Genomic DNA, 27,975 nt, shown 5'->3' on the forward strand with positions numbered 1-27,975 from the left:
AGGATGATAGCGGAAGAGCGATTAACAAAATGTCATCTATTCAGGTTATAGGCGCTGAATTACCCCTCCAGCCAGTTAATCATTGGCCTTATTCATCATGGCTCATATCACCTAAAGAGAGGTTGATGAGGGGAGGGGCAAAGTGAGAGAGCGTTAAAAAAAGGAGAGAGCACAAAAGAGAAAGGAGACGAGGGGGCATTTGAAAGCCTCAGGTAAGAGCAATTACTGCAGCCAACACACACACACACGCACACACAATTCCAACGGCGTCATCAGTTTCACCTTTAATTAATAGCCGGACCAAAACTGTCTCACACGGTAACCTCTACTGAAGTACTTTTGGCTAGAGGCACATTAAAGCAAGATGAGGCCATTTCAGTCATGGGGAAAATGAGCAGGCCTGCCCCGCGGTCGGCTCCACACAATCACGCTGAAGAAAATTAACACTTTCCCAAGAGCTCATTCTCCAAGTCCGAGTAACTCTACCGTGACTCATTGATCTTAATATAACACAGACCGGATTTCCATTCCTGTAGTAAAATCCCTGGTGGCCGTGTGGAGGAAAATGTTGAAATGTCCTTATGGCCTCAAAGACGTAGATTCCACCTCCTTTCTGACTTCACATGCAGCACATGAATAATGTCCTACTTAGATTTTTATCCTACAGGTGGAAGAGAGGCCTGCTTTTTCTAGAAAAAGGAAATGAATACTTTTTTCTCCCAGGTTGACAGGTATGCTTGACTATTCTCGATGGGGCCTGTGCACATTAGGGAGAGTATGCAGGGTGGATATTGCAGGAAACAGGCCTTGGGTTCTGTTCAAAGCGCTCATCTCTTTGGTTTGATATGCAACACTCGGGTACGATTGGGTTCTTCCTGAACACAGGGCTGGCTTACAAGCACATGGTCCAGATTCGTACCGTTCCGCCGGGAGCTGTCAGTGACTGAAAGGCATTCCTGCCTGATGAAAAGCTATCGGAGGAGGAATGCTGAGAGGATCTGCCAAGTCCTCTTCTTGGAGAGAGAAAACAGGCCATCGCTTTTTCCTTATGTCTTAACACGAGCCAGAGGGAGGGAACGGATGGGGATGGATACGTTTCACCAAAGACGCGTCCCCGATTACTGCATTGTTTGAAGAAGAAGAGCAATGTACAATTTGACTTTGACAAGTGAACCAAATCCTCCTTACAGTATTCAGTTTCATATTCCAAGGACTCGATTCAAGGTTTTCGCAATGAAAACAAGTTACGTAAAACGGCAACAAACACCCGGTTCACGGGGGGAGCTACCCGGCAGACCTTGACAGCACACTGCCTTGGCACACAAACCTCCAAGCACGCAGAGAGGCACAAACAAATGAAGCGGCATGTGTCCGCACATGCACACAGACACAGGGAAACATGCTCCCTCGCATGTCCCAGCCCCCCCGACCCCTCCCTGACCCCTCTATTAGTCGGGGTGTTTCAGGCGCTCTGCAGGGCTCAACAGCAGGAGATGAATGTACCCTTTCAGGTCACAGCCTGTCTGCCATATCCACCATTCCTCTACAAACACAGGTGCTGCTAGCTAGCTACCCCCTGGATGAGTAAATAGGGGGGGGGGGGGTCATCTCTCTGCTACAGCCTATATAAGCACTCAAGAGGACCATATGGTATCACCCGGACCCATGTTCTGCACTGCTGACTGCACATTGTAAACAAAGCATGGGCATGTGCGTGAGAAATTCATTGTACAATATGTATTTTGATGCCTCCCCCCCCCATACTGCCCACACAGTAGCATAATACATATTTTTACATTTATTTCCATTGCCTCTCCCACTCCAAAAGGTATACAAAACATTTAAAAGTGGAGATGAATCTAATACCTTCTCAAGGCTGACCTATTTGTATTGTATCCCCGTTCTGAGCCTTTTCCACAATGGCATGCTTGGAAAGAATTTCAGACACAAAGGCGACCAGAGAAGTCACCAGTCACCTCGCCCCATGTGCTTCAGCCTAAGCCAGCTATACTAAACCACTATGCTAACTAGCAGTACCTCTGATCCACGCCACTGTTGCCATCGTGTCACAAGGCACTTCTCATTCACACTTCAAACAGTCTGCTATCCCCTTCGGTGTGTCAGGATAAAGGCACGGCTTCAATCGGCATCGCTCAAAGCCTTTGTGTTTGGTTCCCCGGGCCCCTAAAAGAGCTATGGCATCCAGGGAGGGGGGGGGGCGTGATGGATAAATTAGCTTCTGGTTCAAAGTTTAATTTAATCCAGATTCTAAGCCTCGGCCAGAGTGTTGAAAAAAGTTGCTGTGTGTGCCTTTGTCCGGCTTCCATCCAGGCTTTTAACCCTTTTCTTAACAGGAAACTCATGAGTATTTCAGAGCCAGCTCATTAACCCCATGCAGCCAGGAAGGGCTGTGACATGAAAGAGCTCCTAGGAGTGGTGGGGGGGGGGGGGGGGGGGTCAAAGGTGACCTGATCACAATGTCATGTTGTCTTTCTCACAACATAAAGCAGAAAAGTGGCTCGTTGGGAGGGTGGCTTTCGGTGTCTCTTCGTAGCCAAGGCGCAATGTGACTTTGGAGGATTTGTTTTATTTATTTACAGGCATGGACAGGCAAGTTGAGTCGGCGTGACAAGATTCTTTTCCAAGTGTGTTAGGTCATAGTATTTAGAGTTTGCTGTCATTTCCAATCTTATTCCTTTCATTTACAGCAAGAAAACTTAAGAACGGACCGGTGGGATGCGAAAAAGTTCATGCTCTTTCACCCACACTCAAGCTCATTTATACATATGGCCTTTTCCCCACCCACTTATCTATTCGTGCAGAAAAAATTATGACCTGCCAAATTCCTCCAAAGCTCAGTCCATCTCTCACTGCCCACTGCTGCAAATGGGCCCTAATCTGGGTAGGTATGGGCCATGTGTATGGGGGGTGATTTCACCGTTTCAGTGGCTGATCTGCTTCAATCTTAACAGTGCAGCAATTGAATTCCCATCCAACCCTCCCCTTAAGAGGATTTGTGTTCACGGGAGTCAGGAGAGCACTACACTCTGGTGGGGGGGGGGGCGACAGTAGGGAGAGAGTGGGCCGTGAGAGTTAAAGATTGGCCAAGATGAAAGAAAGAACGACGAGGGAGAGAGGTAGTGGAGATAGAGTTGCCATAGCGGTGATGACTAGTTCCTCTGAGAGCAGTGTGGACCTGTTTATCTGTTAGTGTACCTGAGGGCATCACTATGATGCTAACTATGAAGAGGAAAATGAATGTTGAGAGGTTGATGAAGAGAGCGACACACAGTCAGTACCGGCAGGGGGAGGAAGAGAGAAGCAGGCGGTGATCCCTGATCCCATTATCCCAAGCTAATCCAGCAGAACACAAAACCAACGCTAGCACAAAATTAAAAATATGACTGGAGCACCAACCCGGGTCTCAGCACAACCTGCAGGGACTGTGATCCAGGACCAGGGGGGTTAGCCATTTTTTTTGGGGGGGGGGGGGGGGGGGGCCATGCCCCATCACTGCGTTCATACACTGATTCAGAGACAGGTCTAAAGTTTCACACTGGGGCACTTAGCCCTCACCGCAAGCTACATACACTGACCGCACTACGCAGGTAAGATGGAAACAATAACAGCCCTAAAGGCATGCTCAAGCCAAGTGGCAACATACGAAGAGTGGGAGGCCAAGAGTCATCTAATAGCCAATTAATGAGACAAGGCCCTGGGAGCTGGGCGAGCTACCTTATAGGTTTGCACAGTCACAGACTATTCAACAGTGCATCACGAAGACATATTGAAACATTGACCGTAACCTCAGATTCTCATAGAACAAAGCGGCTCTGAATGATGCCACAGCTTTAAATATGTAGCCTCTTCCTGTTTTGGTAACGAGAAGGTGCGGGGGGGGACACACCTACAGTACATACTAACCTTTCACACAGTCACACAATTACTGGGTGGATTATCAGTTTAGGAAGTGGCATATGCTGAAGATTAGCTGCTATAGCCGGCGTTCAGGGAGCGATTCAGGCCTCGTACACAGGAAGGGATCAAACACTATTCTACAGAGAGGAAGCCATTTGAGTGTGTGTGTGTAACGCTTGACAGACTACCGCTGCTCCATCCGATTTGGTTTCCATGTTTGTTGAAACAAACCGCTCCACAACAAAAGGAAAATAATTCTCCCCTCCATGTTTTATGTATGCCAGCTGCTGGGATTGCATTCCTAGCTAATCAACAGAAAAACAATGTAGCCACAGTTAGCTCACAAAGCAAGGGTAAACAACTCACGCGGTTCTGGACAATATCATCTCCAGCACATTATGTAGACAACTTTTGTAAAACAGCTGTAACAGACCAGGATTTTCCAGGTCTCTGTTTTTTTGTATTCCGCGCAATAAAGTTATGAAGTCACAAAACCCATAGGCATATAAGCTACCCTCAATATAAATATCAGGGATTTTACAAAAAGCGGGTTTGCTTGGTTTCTATGGAGCTTTTGTCTGACTGTTCAAAGCAGCGCTCTAGCCCTGAGCTCATATTTGAGAAAGAGGAGGCAATTCATATTCCATTCTGTGGATACAGAAATAGGTCCTTTACCAGTACCACGTCTTGGCTGCTTTCTCCATCATTAATGATTGTGTGGCAGAAGGAGCATCTTACCCCCTCTGGACCCTTGGAGAAGCCAACTTTATCAACACAGAAAACACACTTTCGACCGAGAGGCACGCACACATGCACGCGCACACACACGGCCAGAACCTCCTAAATGTACCGTTTTGTCCTCCGTCAGGAACCAGCGATTGTCAACGGTGCAGCTAAAAACAGCTTTAACGTATCTGCCAAATCTTACTCTCGCTACGCAGCCCAATTCTATCCCTCTGCTGTAATTCCTGCAGTTATGAAATCTGCCATCTAGCCTTCCCTGAGTTCCTGAAACGACACAAGGCCACCCTGTGCTCCGCCATCTGTCTTACTGTCTCCATATGGATGGGCAGAAGATGCTTAGGATCAAGTCGAAGAAGCATTCTGATTGGTCCCAGAGACACACCAAGCACCTAGCCAGTGTTTTCATTGGTTACCGGAAACTTCAAGGCACAACTTTTGAGCCTTTGAATAGGTCTCAGTAGCTGGTGCCCGGGAACACTTTGAAGGCCGGACCTCTAAGCAGGAACAGCGCCTTAAAGCGCCTCTCCAGCGCCTTAAAGCTGGAGAGCAGAGATTGTGGTGGTAGACACCTCACTAAAAGGGGAGATGCTACTATACCCCACACAAGTGCAGATGTCTTCAAAGCATTTGTAGCCTAGACCCCAACAAAACCTGTCAAGATGCCTTATGTGGTCGATAAGTCAAACATAGCGATGTGAAGCCACGCAAAAAGGGGAACACAACGCTTCAGAAGATGCCATGAACCCGTGGAACATTTTGAAGAGGTTCTGGAAACTTTGTCCCTAATATCTAAGTCCAGGCACCGGCGGGTATGGTAGGTCAGGTCTGGTATTTTACCAAGCCTTGGCACTGAGGAGGAATTATTGGAGACAGCCATGAGGCTTCACTGTCTCTGCAGGACATCCTGGGTCTGGAGTCAGGGCAGTCGGCCCTCATTCCAGCCAGCCACTGAATCACTTGATTAAACAAATGATCATCATCAAAGTCATCAAGCCTCCCTCCTCCATTACGTCAGGCTAACAAGTTTAGGCATAGCATGAAAATGCCCAGATTCAAATAGCAATGACCTTGTCCCAGTCTCTCCGAAATCAGGGATGGAAAAAAAAAAAACGGGGAGCCGATTATATCAGAGATATGATATACACACTATCAAAAGGTGACAGATTTGGAAATGCCCTTTCACATGACGTCATGGGGGGCCAAAATTCATCCGACTGTGGAACGCCACCCATTCGACTCTTGGTTGTTTGGAGGCTTTCATTGAAAATGTTCCTCCCATTAGTACTGTGCAGTCGCCTCAAAAGGACAGCGAGAAATGAGCGTGTCAGTGGCATTTGCATTTCAAATCAAAATGGATTCCATCTGACACGGTTCCCTAAAGCCTCCTCCCCTGTTGAATAAGAGTGCCCTCGTTCTTTCTCTCTGTAATGGGAGCGCTACGGGACACTGGACATGGCTATCTGGCTGCGCCAGGTTTACAGTTGGTGTTTAGCACATAGATGGGTGTTAACAGAATGCATTAGTAAAGATTAACGGGCTCGCAGGACCCGGTGCATTAATGCGTCTGAGCACGTCAAAGACTTGGTTGAGGTCAATTTTGACCTGCGGTAATTAAAGACCCACCGAATCTCTTTCTGTCTCGTCTAGCCGGGCTTTACATCTGACCTGTACTATGTTGATCCCATGCCATTGATTACTGTTGGTTTGCCTTTTGCTTGGATGCCGCATTGTCTGTCTTTCTTTGATGATGTGGCCAGGGTTTAGGGCTTTGGACAGTGTGGAGAACCAAACTACAGAATATTTTTTGAAAGAGTCTTTCAATCATGACATCATGGTTGTCTTCTGGATACAAATTAGAAGACGCAGGAAGCTCTATTCTAAAAACGCCTATGATTAAGGATAATAATGTAGCTATATTACAAAACACCAAAGGTGAAAATGTCTTTGTACAACTGAACCGAATCTGAATTGGAGGCAATTTTCCTACACGCAAGAAGGAGAGCAAAATAGTAAAAAAAAAAATAGCTGTGCCTTAGAGAGCAATTATTGGTTTGAAAAGCATTTCCCTACGGTGCGGTGTAACTAGACAGAGAACTAAAGTACTTCCTGTTTTTATAAAACTGTTCCTATGACAACCACTACTCTGCTGAATATTCATGAGTGCGCCATCAGGGACTTTAAATGCAGTACCATTGAATAAAAGAGAAAGGTTTGCACATGACCACAGCATTCGAATGAGAGGTGTTATTTTGAAAGACCCTAACAACTTTCTATCCATTTCATTACGGAAGTTCCTCAAACGCCTTTGGAATCTGGGAGATTTCTCATGAAAACATTACGAGGTTATAAGGTATAATTTGTGGTCCCTAACACACCCTGATTAGAGTGCACGATTTACACCCGGCAGCTGATTCAGTGTTGCATAGAATCAAGCCATGGAAAATAATGGAAACACCAGACATTAAAGTACATTCTTCTGCTTGGCGGAGCACAGTACAGGTTTCAATTAGGAGCTTTTTAGAACTGATAAAACGGGCTCGTAAATATGAGTGAGCACAGATGTGTTAAATGCACCGTGTCCTTTTCCAGAGCAATCTTGGGAGTGAGATGGAAAAAGTGAAACCTGACGTCATGCCTTCATATATCCCCCATTCTTTGGATAACACCCCACAGATGGAGCACATTCCCACTCAGATCCTTGTCTATACAGCAGAACAGAGCCAAAAGGGATAAGGAGAGGCCTCCAAGCAACGTTTGATTCAGCAGGCAGCAGATATACAACGGCAGACCAACAAGCTCGACCGCAAACTATGAAACTGGGAGCCAACAAGATTTCTGTCACTTTTGGTGTGGCGTGCGTGTGCCCAAGTCTGAGCAAGGAGTTGGAGAGTGTTGTTCCAACGTTTCAGTTTTGACTGAAGTCACTTGAGAGTAATTCCACGGCACCTAAAATATGATTTGAGTGTGAAAGGAGGCCCAGATTAAAGAATGTGCACCCAGATGTATTCCTCTTGACTGAACCTGAAAAACCAAGGAGATGTCCTTCCTTTAAATGTGGCAACAGTAAAAACACAATTTTAAACAATCACATAGAGTGCATTTGGAAAGTATTCGGACCCCTTGACTTTTCCCATATTTTGTTACTTTATAGCCTTATTCAAAAATGGATGGAAAAAAAAAAAAAAAACTTAATCCCCATAATGACGAAGCAAAAAAATGTTTTAGTAATGTTTGCACATTTATGAAAAATAAACTGAGATATCACATTTCCATAAATATTCAGACCCTTTACTCAGTACATTGTTGAAGCACCTTTGGCAGCGATTAAAGCCTTGAGTCTTCTTGGGTATGACGCTACAAGCTTGGCACATCTGTATTTGGGGAGTTCTTCTCTGCAGATCCTCTCAAGCTCTGCCAGGTTGGATGGGGAGCGTTGCTGCACAGCTTTTTTCATGTCTCTCCAGAGATGTTCGATCGGGTTCAAATCCGGGCTCTGGCCGAGCCACTCAAGGACATTCAGAGACTGGTCCCGAGGCCACTATTGCGTTGTCTTGGCTACGTCCTCAGGGTCGTTACCCCAGTCTGAGGTACTGAGCGCTCTGGAGCAGGTTTTCATCAAGCATCTCTCTGTACTTTGCTCCGTTTATCTTTGCCTCGATCCTGACTAGTCTTCCAGTCCCTGCCACTGAAAAACATTCCCACAGCATGATGCTGCCACCACAAATGCTTCACCATAGGGATGGTGCCAGGTTTCTTCCAGACGTGACGCTTGGCATTCAGCCTAAAGATTTCAATCTTGGTTTCAACAGACCAGAGAATCTTGATTCTCATGGTCTGAGTCCTTTAGGTGCCTTTTGGCAAACTCCAAGTGTGCTGTCATGTGCCTTTTACTGAGGGGTGGCTTCCGTCTGGCCACTACCATAAAGGCCTGATTGGTGGAGTCCTGCAGAGATGGTTGTCTTGGAAGGTTCTCCCATCTCCACAGATGAGCTCTGTCAGAGTGACCATTGGGTTCTTGGTCACCTCCCTGACCAAGGCCCTTCTCCCCCGATTGCTCAGTCTGGCCAGACGGCCAGCTCTAGGAAAAGTCTTGGTGGTTCCAAACTTCTTCCATTCAAGATTGATGGAGGCCACTGTGTTCTTGAGGACCTTCAAGGCTGCAGAAATGCTTAGGTACCCTTCCCCAGATTAGTGCCTTGACACAATCCTGTCTCGGAGCTCTACAGACAATTCCTTCGATCTCATGGCTTGGATTTTGTCTGACATGCACTGTCAACTGTAGGACCTTATATAGACAGGTGTGTGCCTTTTCAAATGTCCAATCAATTGAATTTACCACAGGTGGAATCCAGTTAAGTTGTACAAACATCTCAAGGATGATCAATGGAAACAGGATGCACCTGACCTCAATTTTAATTAATTTCTATCACGCTGCAATGCTGAACATCCGCGATATGGATTGAATAAAGCCCTGAGTCTAAATAGCTTTCAAAACAACATGAGATAATAGTACGCAATCGATTGTTGGATCATACATTTTTCATTTCAATGAGGGAAAGCAACAAATTGCTTTTTGACACAATACAGCCGTTATCACTCTTGGCAACCCAGATTTCTTGGGGATATTATCAGGCAGATCTGTGATGATGTGTTCAAGCCAAACACTTAACTCTCATTACTGTCCTAACTAGCCCAATCCAGTGCCATCCTGCTCGGCACATGGGTCTGCCATCACCCCCCCCCCCCCCCCGCCAAGTCAGATGGACTCACACTTTCCCCCGCGGTAAAGCACCAGACAGAGGGAGATTTGTTCGCCAGAAGGGAAACCAAATTCACACTCTTCACTTCCTTGAAAAAGTGTAACCAGGCTGCATGCAGGGTAGCAAATGAAATAAGCAAAGAAAACACAGGGTTTTCCCCTCTTCTCTTCGTCACAACCACAGAACCTCCACCGCAATCCACTGAAGGAACTTTCCATTTGTTCTGCTAATCAAGAGAGCGCGGAGAGAGACTGCTTTATAGACAAAAGCTGCTATGAGTTACTGTTTTCAACAAAAACTTGACATCCACGTTAAGAAAGATGAGGGGTCACTAGTTTGTCAAATTGCGGCTCCTTGCTGCACCTGCCACATGCATGGTAGAAGGGGCCAAAGTTAAACCACTGCCCATGTGCTGCCTCTCCCCAATGTGTTTTTCCCATTCCTAGAAGGCTGGACTGTCTTTTGGAAACACACACAACCTCAGCCTCATGAAAGAATCCCTTACAACCAGTCGAGAGGCGTGAGGGGGAGAAGCTGTTCCTTTCAAAACAAACACACATACGTCGTGCAGATGTTCGCGACGCCGACACAAACACTCGCTTCTCGGGCGTCCACAAAGCAGAGTGCGTTGCTGCATCGCTCTGTTCTTTATAAAAATACAAATAAACTTTTGCCTTCATTCTTTTCAGCTGTCTTAAAGGGAATAGTCATGCAACTGTTCTCAGGGCAACTCAAGACACAGCGGTAACGACAAGCAGAATCTTAGCTTCGGGGTTGCGTCTACAAATCGGGGCTGCGTGGCTGATGACGAAACATGAGCACAAGGGATGGACGCCTTCCTTCAGAGGCCCAAGGAGCCTCGGCCTGTGGAATCCATTAGAGATTACATCATTTTTGTCAGATAGGGAGCAAATGAATACACCCCCGGAAGGGGCTTGAAGTAGATTCTGCACACAGCAAGACATGACTATTCCCACTGGTCACTTTAATAATGTTGACATACTTTTTTACCCACTTCACATGTATATAGTGTATTCTAGTCATGGCTCATCTCATATAACCACTGCTGTACACACCTTTCCTATTCACATACAGTCCATACACACCATTCACATACATATTTATTTATATTCCAGGCTCTGGTCTGGAAGCTAAATTCCTGCAATTCTATCCATTTTGCCATGGGGTTTTGTAGTGTGTATTTAAATACTGTATTCTCAACATAGTTCATTCTATTATTACTACAGTATATTGCATTTTAGTTACACTGCTTATACACACCACATATTGATTTTTTTCCTGGATTCTTCGAAAATACTGTATCTACTGATGTACATATCATTCGTAGTATATATTGTGTAAATTGATGTGGTGTATATATGTAAAGATTGCATTAGTGTTACTGTTAGTGCTATTTAGGTGAATAACATTAATTCCGACATTTCAAAATTTCTTGTAAAAAAATATATAAATATTATTATTTGTGTACTTGTTGACATTTTACTGCATTGTTAGGAGCTAGTAACATAAGCATTTAGCTGCACCCGCTCTAACATCAGCTAAACTGTGTACGGGACCAATAAATGTTGATTTGATGTGTGGTAGGTTTATAAAAACACAGTCCACAAACTCAGCCTTGGTTTCTATGTGGCTGTATGTACCTAAAATGCTTGCTCCCAGATAAAGACTGGAATGTTCCAGATAGGATGCGATGGGAGGCTAAGGAAAGTGAATATTTTGTCCACTGCAAACACACACTTTATTTATTTATCATGCCTTAAATTAGAGATGATGCTCTTCTTAAATAGCTTACTTTTTTAAAAAGAAGGATGATAAAGCCCTCCTCTACTCACCTTAAAAGAGCCTGGTTCTAAAATTGCACAAAGACAAATTTCAGTGGTTCCCCACTCATTGTCCTTGAGTGTCCCAAGATTCCATGGCAAAGGCCATTTCGGAGTTATTCCTTTGAGGTCCTGCTTCAGACACTGACGTGCATCTAGTGCATTGGATGAGAGTAACGGCTCTACGTAATCTGTATCGCTGAAGCGTTACAGATCGCAAGATAGAAATGTAAAAGGTCATTTCAGATTGAGCCGACACATGCAGCGTTTACCGCTAATGCGGGAACATTGCCATTAAATTTCAATCACGCTGCAATGCTGAACATCCGCGATATGGATTGAATAAAGCCCTGAGTCTAAATAGCTTTCAAAACATCAACATGAGATAATAGCATGCAATCGATTGTTGGATCATACATTTCAGTGTAACTAAAAAGTAGCTGGCTGGCTCGTTAGCTAACGTTATGTGTATAATCTGTGTAGTAATATTATTCGTATATCAGAGCCATTTGCATTGCTAGTTATAGCTTGAACCTAGTTGGTTAGATTTAGCTACCTGCAGATTCATGCATTATGAGTTGGGATTTTGGTTAATTGTTTAGCTAGCTAGCCACTATGCAAGTAACCATTTCACTGTACCTTTTACACCTTCTGTATCCTGTGCATGTGACAAATAAACATAGATTTTATTGGATATAATATGTGTTTACCAAAGACGGTAATGTGAAGAACAACATGAACTGCAGCAAAGTTAAATTAGGTTATAACGTTAAGCCAACGAGACAGTGTCCATGTTCTAAAATTGCTTTAATTTCGTCACACTCATAACGGTCGCCAGTTGGACGGTGTTTCCTCCGACACATTGGTGCGGCTGGCTTCCCGGGTTAAGCGAACAGTGTATCAAGTAGCAGTGCAGCTTGGCAGAGTCGTGCTTTGGTTACAGCGACGGGACAAGACTGTAACTACCAATTGGATATCACGAAATTGGGGCGAAAAAGGGGTAAAAAATAATTTAAAAAAAACAAAATGTAAAAATATTGAATGTTCACACTGACAACTGTCTAGAGACATGTCAATAGACGTACTATAAACGAGCCTTTAGTCTTGAAATCTTTGGTTGTTTAGTACACTACTGTACTCATTATGTGTAGTACATGGCCTCACATGTGAATCCTTAAAGATATGGGTGAGGCAAAGGCTTAAGAGGGTGTGAAGGATGCTGAATGGGTGTAGACAAAGAGCTCTCCAGTAGGTGCACCAAAAACATTCAAGGGCCATTTTCTCAAAAGTGGGGTTACAAGTTAATCAACTTTCAAAGCAAAATTACTTACCTAATGTTCCTCAACTGTAAGGTATGATATACAATTTTCTAGCTCTGAGTCTCTAGTTTTATCTAAAATACCATTTCAAATTTTACTACATAAGACTGTGTAGCAAGCCGGTCGGTCACTTATGGCCAACTTTCCAGATGGCCCATCTAGCGGAAATCGCTCAATTCTACCTCCAGGGCAAGATTCATGACAATAAACGGCAACCTTCAAATTAACACATAGATTTTTCTGGTGGTTATCAGCCAAACCACTTGATTGCCATGCCAACATTGAGAATCAATGCCACGTGACGAGTTTCATTGAGGCGGATATCTACGCCCCCTCACTGCAAGGGAAATACAGATAGAGAGAAGCAATAGATTTATAGGGGAGGGAGAAGGAGGGGGATTATGATAGTCAACCATACATGGTTCTGTAGAAATTAATGTGTGTGTACCGTCTGCTTCCAACTCACACCCTCAAACACCTAGATCCCCTGTACGCAGCTCACTTTCCAGCTCACTCTCAAACACCTAGATCCCCTGAACGCAGCTCACTTTCCAGATCCCAATCACCTGAATTCTAATCACCTGTTCACACACCTGTATGTCATTATCACACACTATTTAGATCAGTTCTTTGCGCCCCATCACTGTGAGTTATTGTTTGTTTTGTGACACACGTCTTTCGGAGCTCTGTTTTTCCCCCGTAATTTACTCCTCCCGTTTATGATAGTGAGGCAGGCAAAAACTAACGACGCCTTTTGCCTATTCCCTGCCTGTTATCTACCTATTGCCTGATCTCCCGGACTACGTTACTTGCCTGTTCCCTGCCTGTACTGTTGCCATTTTGGACCCCTGTGTATGACCTTCAGCCTGCCCCTGGATCCAGCTACATGTCTCCTCCTGTGGTCCTCTGCGACAAACACCTGCTGCGCCTTGCGCTTGAAACCAGCTCTCTGTCTCCATTACAGTGTGAGCAGTTGGGCCTGTAGTTGTCATGCCCACACAACCATGGATCATAACTGGGTAGGCTACATGCAACCCAAAGGGTCAAAGAAAATGACTGTTTGAGAGGCTCTCTTCACAATTGCCTGATCACAACATTCTTTGAAACAACAAAAATGCACAGTAACATAGCCACGTGTGTTTTTTGTCAGCTTTGAGCTTCTCCCCAATCATATCCAATGGAGTGAGACTTCTCCCCGATCATATCCAATAGAGTGAGACTTCTCCCCGATCATATCCAATAGAGCGAGACTTCTCCCCAATCATATCCAATGGAGCGAGACTTCTCCCCAATCATATCCAATGGAGCGAGACTTCTCCCCAATCCTATCCAATGGAGCGAGACTTCTCCCCAATCATATCCAATAGAGCAAGACTTCTCCCCAATCATATCCAGTAGAGTGAGACTTCTCCCCAATCATATCCAATAGAGTGAGACTTCTCCCCAATCATATCCAATGGAGTGAGACTTCTCCCCAATCATATCCAATGGAGTGAGACTTCTCCCCAATCATATCCAATAGAGTGAGACTTCTCCCCAATCATATCCAATGGAGTGAGACTTCTCCCCAATCATATCCAATGGAGCGAGACTTCTCCCCAATCATATCCAATGGAGTGAGACTTCTCCCCAATCATATCCAAGGGAGTGACACCTTGAGTCAAGCAGACATAAGGGCTTCAGGTTAAGGCTCATCTATTAAAAAAACGTGCAGTCTGGGAGTGACCTCACGCAAAACTATGACTCGTTAAAACACTGATGACTGAATCAGCTAATTGGACAACCATTCATAGAGGAGCGGAGTCAAGTGACAAGTCTGTAAGCCACAGAGAAAACAGCGGGCACGGTGAATAAGAGTTCAGTTACAGCACCAACTACTTGAAAGACACAAATGCTCACTGGTATCCATGCCGGCATTTTAGCCAATGTATGGGATAAACAGTGTGCCCCAATTGAATGACTAAACATGATGATATAGAAACAACATAATCACATAATAGTAAGTTTGGACTTTATCATTTAAAGCATACTATACATATTTCTAATAGGTTGGACAATAATGCTGCTTTTCGACTAACACCAGCGTTACACATGTATTTGTAAGTCGCTCTGGATAAGAGCGTCTGCTAAATGACTTAAATGTAAATGTAAATGTATACACCTTTATACTAGGGAAATTCTTTTCATAGCTAATGGTGACAGTGAGGACCTGTGAAAAGCAGAATCAACCTCTGCATAATCAAAACAGTTGCCTTCTGAAGTGTTAAAGTTCACAATTAGCTGAAAAGTACCAGTGGCCTGGCTTTGGCCCCGAGTGAGAGCAGGTCCACCAGAGCCATGGCACAGTGACTCGGGTGAGGCCCGTGTCCATGGAAACAGAAACGTCTGAGCCTTTTAGGGAACACTGGGGGTAAATCCTGTAATGGAAATGTGTCAAAACAACTTATTTAGCCCTCACTGAAGTGAATGTAAACATCACAGTATCTTGTTGGGTCGCCTGGAGTTATGTCTGACTCTGATAACCAAGTAGTAAACTGAGCAGCGCAACATAACGTAGCATAGGGATAGGACTATAGCTAGGTTACTTTCCTGGTTTAGTTTATGAACAGGTCCATAGCCACAGGTCAGTAGTTTTGGGGGTGGGCAGTTCAGCTTAGCCTATTGTATGGCAAAGTGGGGGGTGTCAAAATACACCCACCAGTTGAAGCTCATTTACTGTACTTCTACACAATTTTAAAACACTAAAATCCTATTTGGAGAACAGCAAAAACAAAACAAAATGCCGGTCATTATCACCACAATATTAGGTTTATATTAGGTTTAAAGGTCTGTGGAATGTCGTCTACAATATACGACTCAACCTCATCATACATAGGCTACATTTACTAATTTAGCCTACGTATGGAACAGTGCATACATACCGCGTGCAACATGACATAGATGCATAACACACACTATCAAGGCCCACTTCAAATACCCACATCAATGTGAAGGTAACCAGAGCATAAAACAGCTGACTGGGAATGCATTGAAATCCACATGCGTTGAAATAGAAGGCATACATCGAAAGAATTACTTCGGCGTTCAATTGACAAGGACGCATACAGACAAAGAAAGTCGACCAAGGAATCTACACTTTAAGGAGGCACCCGTGATTCAGCGACGCTGAATCGAAAGCGCCTCGGTACAGGCAGGCGTAGTAAGCTCCGTGGAGTGTTGCTAGTAGGCAGCTAGAATTCGGCTATTCAGTTTGTGGGCAATTAGACATTTTCTGGGCACAGTTGAGTAGCCTACAATGCTTATATGAAAATCATAACTGGCACGTAGATCTTTAGAAATTGTAGGATCAATTGTAACTTGCCACTCCTATGAAAAAGGATGCCGACCCCCTGCTATAGGGTATATGAAGTCACCCTGGTGGTACGGTGTATACAGTGTACTGTGACAGTGTCATTGTTTCGTGCGCTACCCACCAAAATTGTTCCTTATGTGTGCACCCAGCTCATTTTTGTATATGCCCGTCTGCATTATTCACCAGGTAAGGGAAACATTCTGCAAATATTGAAGCGTTGCATCAATGAATGAGGCTGCACTGAGAATATTGAAACATTTTGTAGCAAACCTAGAAGCCAACGTGGAGGCGGCCATTGGAAATGTTTCACCGGGCCAGCTTGTCTCTGTCTGATATTTGTGTTGCCTACACAGCATCTGGGTGCTCATTATATACAAAAAAAACAGCCCCACATCCACACTATATCTAAATAACTTTGTCAGATTTTATGATTTGCCAGCAAGATTGATCTGTTAGAATATCAAATGTTTTAATTCAGGAAGATGGACAAGCAAGACTGATATAGTGAGAGGTAGAAATGCATTATAACAGAAACAGGTAGGCTACAGATAGGGATGCAGGTAGGCTACAGGTAGGGGTGCAGGTAGGGATGCAGGTAGGCTACAGGTAGGGATGCAGGTAGGCTACAGGTAGGGATGCAGGTAGGCTACAGGTAGGGATGCAGGTAGACTACAGGTAGGGATGCAGGTAGTGTACAGGTAGGTAGGCTACAGGTAGGCTACAGGTATGGATGCAGGTAGGCTACAGGTAGGGATGCAGGTAGACTACAGGTAGGGATGCAGGTAGGCTACAGGTAGGGATGCAGGTAGGCTACAGGTAGGGATGCAGGTAGGCTACAGGTAGGGATGCAGGTTGGGATGCAGGCAGAGGATGATGATGTTGGCCTACAGCAAGAAGTTAAAAAGTTAGCCCAACTAGGTAATCATTAAGGTTATCTAAATTATCATTCTGTCAATGTATGACAATGCAAATGTGTTATAGCCTACAATTGTTATTGTCTTTGATGCCAAACACATGACATATATTCTGGGGAAATGCTCTAAAAAGCATATTGTTCAGTTGTTACTTTTCATACCAATAGGCCTACATTAAACCAACATTGCACTAGCCTACTGGGAGAATAAATAAAAAACAATTAGGCCTACAGCTACCACAGCCCGTATTGTAATAGAAATAAAACAGATTTTGGTTTCGAATGGTCACCAAAAAGGAGGGCTCCCCACCTCCCAATTCCCAATTAAATCAACCCCTGGCTATAAGATTACAACAAGGCTTACAAGGCCATGTTCAAATGCCAAAACCAAATTCAAAGCAATCGGTGCAATGCCTAGATAGCTGACAGGCAAAGCAAATGTCACTCTCTCTGCCCTCTGCTTTCTAAAAGTGACAGAAATGGTGCTCTACTTTTCCATTACTTTCATGAAAAAATTACCCCCCCCCCCAAAAAAAAATAAAAAAATATATATATAAAGTACCAGTCAAAAGTTTGGAAACACCTACTCATTCAAAGGTTCTTCTTTACTTTCACTGTTTTCTAAATTGCAGAAAAATAGTGAAGAACTCCAAACTATGAAATAACATGTGGAATCATGTAGTAACCCCAAAAGAGGGGGGGGGGAAAATCTAAACATATTTTAAATTCTTTAAAGTAGCCACCCTTTGCCTTGATGACAGCTTTGCACACTCTTGGCACTCTCAACCAGCTTCACCTGGAATGTTTTTCCAACAGTCTTGAAGGAGTTCCCACATATGCTGAGCACTTGTTGGCTGCTTTTCCTTCACTCTACGGTCCAACTCATCCCAAACCATTTCAATTGGGTTGAGATTGGGTGATTGTGGAGGCCAAGTCATCTGATGCGGCACGCCATCACTCTCCTTATTGGTCAAATAGCCCTTACAAAGCCTGGAGGTGTGTTGGGTCATGGTCCTGTTGAAAAACAAATGATAATCCCACTAAGCCCAATCTAGATGTGATGGTGTATCGCTGCAGAATGCTGTGGTAGCCATGCTTGTGTGCCTTGAATTCTAAATAAATCACTGCCAGTGTCACCAGCAAAGCACCCCCCCCCCCCCTTCACACCTCCTCCTCCATGCTTCACGGTGAGAACCACACATGCGGAGATCATCCATTCACCTATTCTGCGTCTCACAAAGACACGGCGCTTGGAACCAAATATCTCAAATTATATTTGTATTATATTATAATCTCAAAATATCTCCGATTTCCACCAGTCTAATGTCCATTGCTTGTGTTTTTTGGCCCAAGCAAGTCTCTTCTTATTATTGGTATCCTTTAGTAGTGGTTTCTTTGCAGCAATTTGACCATGAAGGCTTTATTCACACAGTCTGCTCTGAACAGTTGATGTTGAAATGTGTCTGTTACTTGAACTCTGTGAAGCATTTATTTGGGCTGCGATTTCTGAGGCTGGTTACTCTAATGAACTTATCCTCTGCAGCAGAGGTAACTCTGGGTCTTCCTTTCCAGTGGCGGTCCTCATGAGAGCCAGTTTCATCATAGTGCTTGATGGTTTTTGCGACTGCAGTTGAAGAAATTTTCTGTGTTGACTGACCATGTCTTAAAGTAATGATGGACTGTTGTTTCTCTTTGCTTATTTGAACTGTTCTTGCCATAATATGGACTTGGTCTTTTACCAAATAGGGCTTCTGCATACCACCCCTACCTTGTCACAACACAACTGATTGGCTCAAACACATTAAGAAGGAAATAAATTCCACAAATTAACTTTTAACACCTATTAATTGACTACCTCATGAAGCTGGTTTAGAGAATGCCAAGAGTGTGCAAAGCTGTTGTCAAGGCAAAGGGTGAATTTGAAGAATCTCAAATATGAAATGTATTTTGATTTGTTTAACACATTTTTGGTTACTACATGATTCCATATGGTTACTACATGATTCCATATGTGTTATTTCATAGTATTGATGTCTTCAATATTATTCTACAATGTAGAAAATAGTAAAATTAAGAAAAACACTGCAATGATTAGGTGTATCCAAACTTTTGACTGGTACTGTATATATATTATTTTCAGGGGGTGCTGCAGAACCATCCGCACCCCTACTTCCCATGGCTATGAATAGGCTAGGCAGTTTAGATCGGCTACATGCAGCAATAGTGTTTATTTGCATTTCACAATACGATTTTATTCATGGCCAATTCATAGGTTAACGACAAAGCCTCATAAATGGAACCAGGCTGGGTTTTATTACCCCCAAAGACCAACTGATAACAGATAGCTTATACGCAGTGATTTGTACAACTATGCTCGTTGACATTTCCATCCAGAAAGGGTTCCTCTATTTTTGACCATCAACCTGCCACGTACATCGAAATTATAGTTTGAGATGTTAAAATACTGACATTAAACTAAAACTCTAAAAAGAATGTGTATCTGTTCAAAGCAAACTCTGAACGTTGAAACATTGTCAACATCGACAAACTTGACGTGCAAGTACTGTTCCCAGACCAAGAAAAACAATTAAAAATAATATTGACTAGAGTTCAAAAAATAACTCTGGCCGAAACTGAATTGACATTGCTCTTAAGTTATAATATGATAGACTACAACGTGTCAAATTCAGGACAAGAATAGGCTACATTTACAATTGCGCCGAGTTCTCTAACCTTACAATGCAACAATCAAGAAAGTGTGGAGTGGTCAAAGACTCGAAGTTGTTCGCTTTCCCAGCTACCCCCTCAAGCAACTCGACATTGTTCGCTTTTAAAACTTACCCTTTCCCCCGAGAGAAAGGCTGTTATGCCGAGGGTCAAAATTATCCAAATGTTCCTCATTATTCCTTCAATAAAATGTGTAGATACGGCAAAACATACAAAATCTTTCTCCTTCTCTCCCTTTCCTCTTCTGTTTGTGACTATCCCCCTCTCCCCTTGCACCCTCGCGTTTCTCTACTCTAGAATGGGAATCCCACCGGATACGTGTTGCGTTTTGTTATTCCTCCACGCACTTTTCCGTACAAAAAAAAATGTAGTTCGAGTCAAATTGCTGCGTAGCACACTTGACTTGGATGTTTCACAGTTGAATCCGGACTTAATAATACCCTGTATTCACTTGAGTACAGTAGAAACGCAAGTTAGATGTTCCGCTATAACGCGCTAGGATTCGGCCATGTCACACGTAACACAAACTCAACCGCATTGCTGTATGCAGAGAGAGTCGGGAAGAAAATACAGGTCATATGAGAGAGAGCTCGTGCAATGATTGACAGTAACTCCGACCATATGGGAGCATTGTTCAAGCCAAGAGCTTTGCCTATCTGCAAATCATACAGTATCAACGGACTGCCATCAAATGAATTGCCATCAAATCAAGTGTCCTGTTGCTTGCATCTACAATTATTTTAAGCAATAAACTTTATTGACATGATATACCTTTTAATAGCCTACATAAATGTTCCAGAAAAGTCCCGTTACCATTAGTCAACGATAACATTTGTCATCTTAATTTGTGGGTTACAAATATCTGCATCTTCTGTCCAATGGAGAGGCATAAATAACCATTAAATCACTGCAGACATATCATCAGATATTATTTCCCTGTAACAAAGTATTACTTTACTGAAATGACTGTGACAGCTTGAAATTGTAATACCAACTGTTTTTCCTGAGGGCCTCTATAGTCCAATAGAGCAGGTCTTCTAAAACTCGGTCCTGGGGCCCCCACCTGGGTGCACACAATTTGTTTTTTTGCCCTAGCACTGCACAGCTGATTCAAATAATCAAAGCTTGATGATGAGTTTGTTATTTGAATCAGCTGTGTAGTGCTAGGGCATGGACCGAGTTTGGGAAACCCTGCAGCAGAGGATCATTTCAAGGAATTTTCCAGTCAGTCCATCTCTATGGTTCATTTCAATGCAAAGTCTCCCCCTACTGGTATAATTCACTCCTAAATGGTAGAGTGATATTATATGGCGTCCAGTGTTAGTAGGCTTACTTTATGAATCATAGAATCATATCACGCATAGAATGTCAGTAAATGACAGTTTGAATCTTGAATGAGCACTATGTTTAAATTGTGTGACATTCTCATACTGTGAATGGCAAACGTTGTCGCGTTGTTGCCAAGTAACCATGCATTCAGTCTTTGTATCAGGTTATATGCTTGTATATTTGCCATCCTCGCTCAAATCGAATGACATTTTATTTCTCACCAGCGCCAAATACAATGGGTGTAGACTACCGTGAAATGGTTGCTTACGATCCCTTCACCACAATGCAGTTTTAAAAAATGTATAAAAACAGCAACACAAAAGGAATAAAATACACAACAATTAAGGTTTATACAGGGAGCACAAGTACCAGATCAATGTCCACGGGTAAGAGGTATTTGAGATAGATACAGTGCCTTCTGGAATAATTCACACCCACTTTTTCCACATTTTGTTGTGTTACAGTCTGAATTTATAATGGACTCACAATGTGTGCAATAGTGTTTAACATCATTTTTGTATGACTTCCTCATCTCTGTTCCCCACACATACAATTATCTGTAAGGTCCCTCAGTCGAGCAGTGAATTTCAAACACAGATTCAACCACAAAGACACAAAGGTTTTCCAATGCCTCGCAAAGTAGGGCACCTATTGGTAGATGGGTACAAATAAAAAAGCAGACATTGAATATCCCTTTGAGCATGGTGAAGTTATTAATTACACTTTGGATGGTGTATCAATACACCCAGTGATTGTCTAGTAATGATCAACAACCAATTTATCAGAGCTTGAGGAATTGTCAAAAGAATAACAGGCAAATATTGTACAATCCAGGTGTGCAAAGCTCTTAGAGACTTACCCAGAAACACTCACAGTCGTACTCGCTGCCAAAGGTGATTCTAACATGTATTCAGTCAACGGGTTGAATACTTATCGAATCAAGATAAGTGTTTTATTTCTCATATTGGTCTTCCACTTTGACATTCAAGTACTTTGTGTAGATCTTTAACAAAAAAATGACATTTAATTCCATTTTAATCCCACTTTGTAACACAACAAAAGGTGGAAGAAGTCAAACGGCGTGAATACTGTCAGAAAGCACTGTACAAAGTCTTGTTAGTGTGCATAGAGTCAGTGCAAGACAGGATCAATGCAGATAGTCTGTGTAACTAATTCATTAATTATTTAGCAGTTTAATGGCTATTTAGCAGTCTTATGGCTTGCGGGTAGACGCTATCTCGGAGTCTGTTGGTCCGAGAGCCGATGCTCCGGTATCGTTTTCTCGAACCGTAGCAGAGTGAACAGTCTATGGCTTGGGTGGCTGAAATCTTTGGCAATTTTTCAGGCCTTCCTCGCCGCCTGATATAGAAGTCCTGGATGGCTGGGAGCTCGGCCTTGGTGATTTACTGGGCTGTCCGAACCACCCTCTGTAGTGCTTTGCGGTCGAGAATGATGCATTTGCCATACCTAGTGGTGAGGCAGCCAGTCAAGATCTCTTTGCAGCCTCCTGAGGTGAAGCGGCACTGTCATGCCCTGTTCACGAATGTGTGTCTGTCTGTGGACCATGTTAAGTCCTTACTGATGTGGACATTTCTGACCTCCTCCCTGTAGGCTGTCTAATCGCCATTGGTGGTCAAGCCTACCACCGTCATGTTCTCAGCAAACTTGATGAAGGTGTTGGAGTCGTGCGTGGCCACACAGTCGTGGGTAAACAGGGAGGTGACTAAGCACACATCCCGAGGGGCCCCCATGTAGAGGGGTCAGTGTGGTGGAGGTGTTGTTGCTTACCCTCACCACCTGGGGCCGGCCCGTCAGGAAGTCCAGGATCCAATTGCAGAGGGAAGTGTTCAGTCCCAGGGTCCCGAGCTTGGTGATGAGCTTGGAGAAAAATAAATATTGTCACATACACCGGAACGCTGAGCTGTAGTCTATGAACAGCCTTCTCACATACAGCTGAAGTCGGAAGTTTACATACACTTAGGTTGGAGTCATTAAAACTAGTTTTTCAACCACTCAACCACAAATTTCTTGTTAACAAACTATAGTTTTGGCAAGTCAGTTAGGACATCTACTTTGTGCATGACACAAGTTATTTTTCCAAAAATTGTTTACAGACAGATTATTTCACTAGGCAAATTGAGAACACGTTCTCATTTACAATTGCGACCTGGCCAAGATAAAGCAAAGCAGTTCGACACATACAACAACACATAGTTACACATGGAGTAAAACAAACATACAGTCAATAATACAGTGAAAAATAAGTCTATATACAATGTGAGCAAGTGAGGTGAGATAAGGGAGGTGAAGGCAAACAAAATATATAAAATATATATATACAAATAAATAAAAATATAAAAAAGGCCATGGTGGCGAAGTAAATACAATATAGCAAGTAAAAAAAACACTGGAATGGTTGGTTTGCAGTGGAAGAAAGTGTAAAGTAGAGATAGAAATAATGGGGTGCAAAGGAGCAAAATAAATAAATAAATACAGTAGGTAAAGAGGTAGTTGTTTGGGCTAAATTATAGATGGGCTATGTACAGATATATTGAAGCAACATCTCAAGACATCAGTCAGGAAGTTAAAGCTTGGTTGCAAATGTGTTTTCCAAATGGACAATGACCCCAAGCAAACTTCCAACATTGTGGCAAAATGGCTTAAGGACAACAAAGTCAAGGTATTGGAGTAGACGTCACAAAGCCCTGACCTCAATCCTATAGAGAATTTGTGGGCAGAACTGAAAAACAAAGCATGTGTGAGCAAGGAGGCCTACAAACCTGATTCCGTTACACCAGCTCTGTCAGGAGGAATTGGCCAAAATTCACCCAACTTATTGTAGGAAGCTTGTGGAAAGTTACTTAAACATTTTAAAGGCAATGCTACCAAATACTAATTGAGTGTATGTAAACTTCTGCCCCACTGGGAATGTGATGAAAGAAATAAAAGCTGAAATAAATCATTCTCTCTACTTTTATTCTGACATTTCACATTCTTAAAATAAAGTGGTAATCCTACCTGACCTTAGAAAGGGAATTTTTACTCTGATTAAATGTCAGGAATTGTGAAAAACTGAGTTTAAATGTATTTGGCTAAGATGTATGTAAACTTCCGACTTCAACTGTACGTAGTTATTTCCCCTCTTGTCCAGGTGGGAGAGGGCAGTGTGAAGATTCATTGAGATTGCGTCATCTGTGAATCTGTTGGGGCGGGATGCAAATTGGAGTGAGTCCAGTGTGTCTGGGATGATGGTGTTGATGTGTGTCATGACCAGCCATTCAAAGCGCTTTAATAAATACAGATGTGAGTGCTACGGGGCGATAGTCATTTAGGAAGGTTACCTTGGAGCTCTTGGGAACAGCGACCATGGTGGTCAGCTTGAAACATGTTGGGATTACCGACTGCGACAACAGATGCCTTGTCACCTTGCTTCCAGAACTTTCTCTCACCTCAGTCTCACTATCAGCTGAGAAAGGACTCTGGCAAACTTCTGGGGAGTTTTACATAACACTCTTTAAATTAGGAGTGCAATAGACCTATACCCTTTAACAGCCAGCACTGTATAACCTTTAACTTTATGAAACACAGTTTGCCTAGCCTCTTTCCTACAATCCCAAGCAGGGTGCTCTGCTATTGGTTGTCTGCCTCAAACAGAAATCCCTTAACATCGCCTGTCATTGTTTAATATGGATTGTAATTACAGGCATGGCTAGTTCTTTACAAGAGGTGACATGCTTCAACTGCAAACTATTTCAGAGGGCATAGACTTTAGGACCGCAATGTTCTAAAGAGCAGGGCAGGGGCCCTAATGTATGGAGAATAGAGGAGAATCGAGGCTTTGTGGGAATTTATTGAACTATGAGTCAGAAACAATGAGTGAAAATAGTTCATAAAACTAAGATGATGTATTGGCTCAGGACAAAGATTTTCTAAGATGAAATGTTAACTATAGCACCAGCAACAACTCTGATTTAGTATATTGAACTCATAATGTTTACCAGAATTTACCAACTTAGGTTTCTCTTTTTTTTGATTGCTTTGCATACAGCCATGCAACTTTTTGGCCTACAAATTGAATCGCTACTCTCTATACTTATTACCTATACCGTGTGTCATTTTTTCTTTACTACTATTTCAATAAAACTTGGAATCTTTGATAACCACTATGTCATTACTTAGCTATACGTGGTACCTGCAGAAAGGCTTGAAACAATGACTGAAATGTAAAAAATAAAGGTCCCCGTTCCCACAGTATCTGTGTAACTTAATATAAAGTGTGACCCTCTGTCACTCTGCCAACTGTGCCAATATCCTTTCCCATGCTTACTTCTTACAAGGGGATCTTCTGACTTCGGAGTCTGGAGCGCGGCGTAATCCTGCCATCTTGCCTTTCTGGTCAGATCCAGCCCTTATAAAGGAGGAGCCATGGAGGAATCACGCTCCAGCCTCTCTCCAGCGTCCCCCTCCATCCCTGTCCTCTGTGCCCCATCCCCCAGTCTCCTGAGCAGGCTTAGCTCTCGCTCTGGCATCCCAGATTACCCAGCCAATTAGGGTGAAGGCAAAGCCCCTTCTGCCACCGCGGCTGGTGCTGCTGCAGCATGCTTAGTAGATATGGCCCTCTGCTATGGGAGGGTAGGATGCAGGCAGCATTGACTGGAAGGCTTGCAAGTCACCCTGGGGGGAAGAGTCATGGAAGCGGTCTTACGTCAAAGAGGATGTACTGTCTATGTCAATGTGACAGATGACGCAGGATTTGCATACTGTAGCATGAGATTTACTTAGTAGTTGCATATGTCGTGAATGTTAGTGATGCATTGAATACATACAATGGTATTTGGTGATCCTTATATATTTTCCCAAGCATTGAGTTTAACCTGAACTGTGTACAATGATGATGGATAGATTGTACCGTCTTGTATGAGGAAGTCCCATTTCATTATATCTCAGACAACAGCTCCACCTGGTGACAAATAATAATAGTTCAGAACATCCAAACACATTTTTAGACAGTCTACTGGGGGAAACTGAAAACACAGGATATCAAAATGATGTTTCAAATGATAGCCCAGAGATGTCAGACAGACAGACACACACACACGGTGTGCGGGTAAAATCACTGGGGAAGCCAATTCAGGAAAAAAACCATATTACAACCTATGTGTTGTGATAATTGCGTTTTTTGCTCTATAAATCATTTTATAGTTCACACCCCACCGTGATATACATTGTGAACAAAACATTAGGAACACCTTCTATTTCCATGACAGACTGACCAGGTGATTCCAGGTGAAAGCTATGATCCCTTGTTGATGTCACCTGTTAAATCCACTTCAATCCGTGTAGATGAAGCGGAGGAGACATGTTAAAGAAAGATTTTTAAGCCTTGAGATCATGGAGACATGGATTGTGTATGTGTGCCATTCAATTGTAATGAACATGGGCCAGCATCCCTGTGGAATCCTTGACAGCTTGTAGAGTCCATGCTTTGATGCTGTGAATTGAGACTGTGAATGAGGGGTGAATGTTATGTACACTAAGTGTATAAGGCCGAGACGACAAGAAGACAATAGTCACACAGTGGGCAGAATCAGTGGTGGAAAAAAGTAACCAATTGTCATACTTGAGTAAAAGCAGATACCTTAATAGAAAACGACTCAAGTAAAAGTGAAAGTCACCCAGTCAAATCTATTTGAGTAAAACTCTAAAAGTATTTGGTTTTAAATATACTTATGTATCTTAGGTAAATGTAATTGCAAAAAAAAAAAAGTATAAATAATGTCTAATTCCTTATATTAGGCAAACCATTCGGTACAACAATTTTATTTTTTGTTTTATCACTAGCCAGGGGCACACTCCAACACTCACATAATGTACAAACTAAGCAAACTAAGTCTGCCAGATCAGAGACAGTAGGAATGAGCAGGGTTGCTCTCTTGATAAGTGTGTGAATTTGACAATTTTTCTGTCCTGCTAAGCATTCAAAATGTAACGAATGCTTTTGGGTATCAGGGAAAATGTATGGAGTAAAAAGTACATCATTTTCTTTAGGAATGTAGTGAAGTAAAAGTTGTCAAACATATAGTATAGTACAGATACACCAATAAACTACTAAATAGTACTTTAAAGTATTTTTACTAAAGTACTTTACACAACTGGGCAGAATAAATTCAACCACACGTTTGTTTCACCACAAAACCAGAGAGCCATATCTGTCCGGTGAAGTCCACAAAGCATATTGCATGTAACAAACAGGTAGATGACCTACAGCAGGGATGGGCAACTGGCCGGCCGTGGATCAATAAAAATAAATAATTAAGAACTCAATTGAGGTCTCAACTTACTGTTGAGAGTTAGAATAGTAGAATATACAGGGTGCCATTTTGAAAATGTAGTGGTTGTCACGCCCTGGCCTAAGTATTCTTTGTTTTCTTAATTATTTTAGTTAGGTCAGGGTGTGACATGGGGAATGTATGTGTTTTTGTAGTGTCTAGGGTGGTTATATGGAAAAGGGGGTGTTGGGTGTAGTGTATGGGTTTGTGTTGAGTGAATGTGTCTAGCTGTGTCTATGGTTGAGTGTAGGTTCTAGGAAAGTCTATGGTTGCCTGAATTGGGTCTCAATTAGAGACAGCTGGTTATTGTTGTCTCTGATTGGGAGCCATATTTAAGGCAACCATAGGCTTTAGCTGTTTGTGGGGAATTGTCTATGTCAGAGTGTTTAGTGGCAGCACTTATGTTTGTATAGCTTCACGGTCGTCTGTTTTGTTGTATAGTGTTCGTGTCTTTCGTCTTCTTTCTTTAATAAAGAAGATGTACTTTCCACGCGCTGCGCCTTGGTCCTTTCTCAGTCCCGTTGACGATCGTGACAGAGGTGCATCAGAAGTTTTTCTCTTGTTATGTCAGTCACTGATAGTCACTCAATTAGCCCATGTCAGCTAACATTTTTTGTTAGTCTAATGTCCAGCTTTCTAAACTTGTAGTAATCATGGTCAAATTACCAACTGGGGGCCCCCCATTGATTTAATTAGTCACTCACAAAAAATATGAAATATTAAAAACTGCAAACATTACTCTC

General features: G+C 42.9%; 1 protein-coding gene and 1 long non-coding RNA gene across 2 annotated transcripts in view; both read right to left on the reverse strand.

Moving 5' to 3' along the window:
- LOC129819633 (syndecan-2-A-like) overlaps positions 1–20,130 on the reverse strand; it is a 33,732-nt gene extending 13,602 nt beyond the window's left edge. Inside the window, exon 1 of the mRNA XM_055876047.1 lies at positions 19,689–20,130. Coding sequence (XP_055732022.1) covers positions 19,689–19,748 — 60 coding nt within the window. The 5' untranslated portion in view covers positions 19,749–20,130. The remainder of the gene's footprint in view (positions 1–19,688) is intronic.
- Positions 20,131–21,351: 1,221 nt separating this feature from the next.
- LOC129819634 (uncharacterized) lies at positions 21,352–25,636 on the reverse strand. The gene is made up of 2 exons (XR_008754103.1): positions 25,231–25,636; positions 21,352–22,781 (listed from the first exon to the last, which is right to left on the reverse strand). It is a non-coding gene; the product is annotated as an uncharacterized LOC129819634 (long non-coding RNA).
- Between the last annotated feature and the right edge of the window lie 2,339 nt (positions 25,637–27,975).

The sequence above is a fragment of the Salvelinus fontinalis genome, chromosome 22, assembly GCF_029448725.1.
Source record: "Salvelinus fontinalis isolate EN_2023a chromosome 22, ASM2944872v1, whole genome shotgun sequence".
Classification (NCBI taxonomy): domain Eukaryota; kingdom Metazoa; phylum Chordata; class Actinopteri; order Salmoniformes; family Salmonidae; genus Salvelinus; species Salvelinus fontinalis.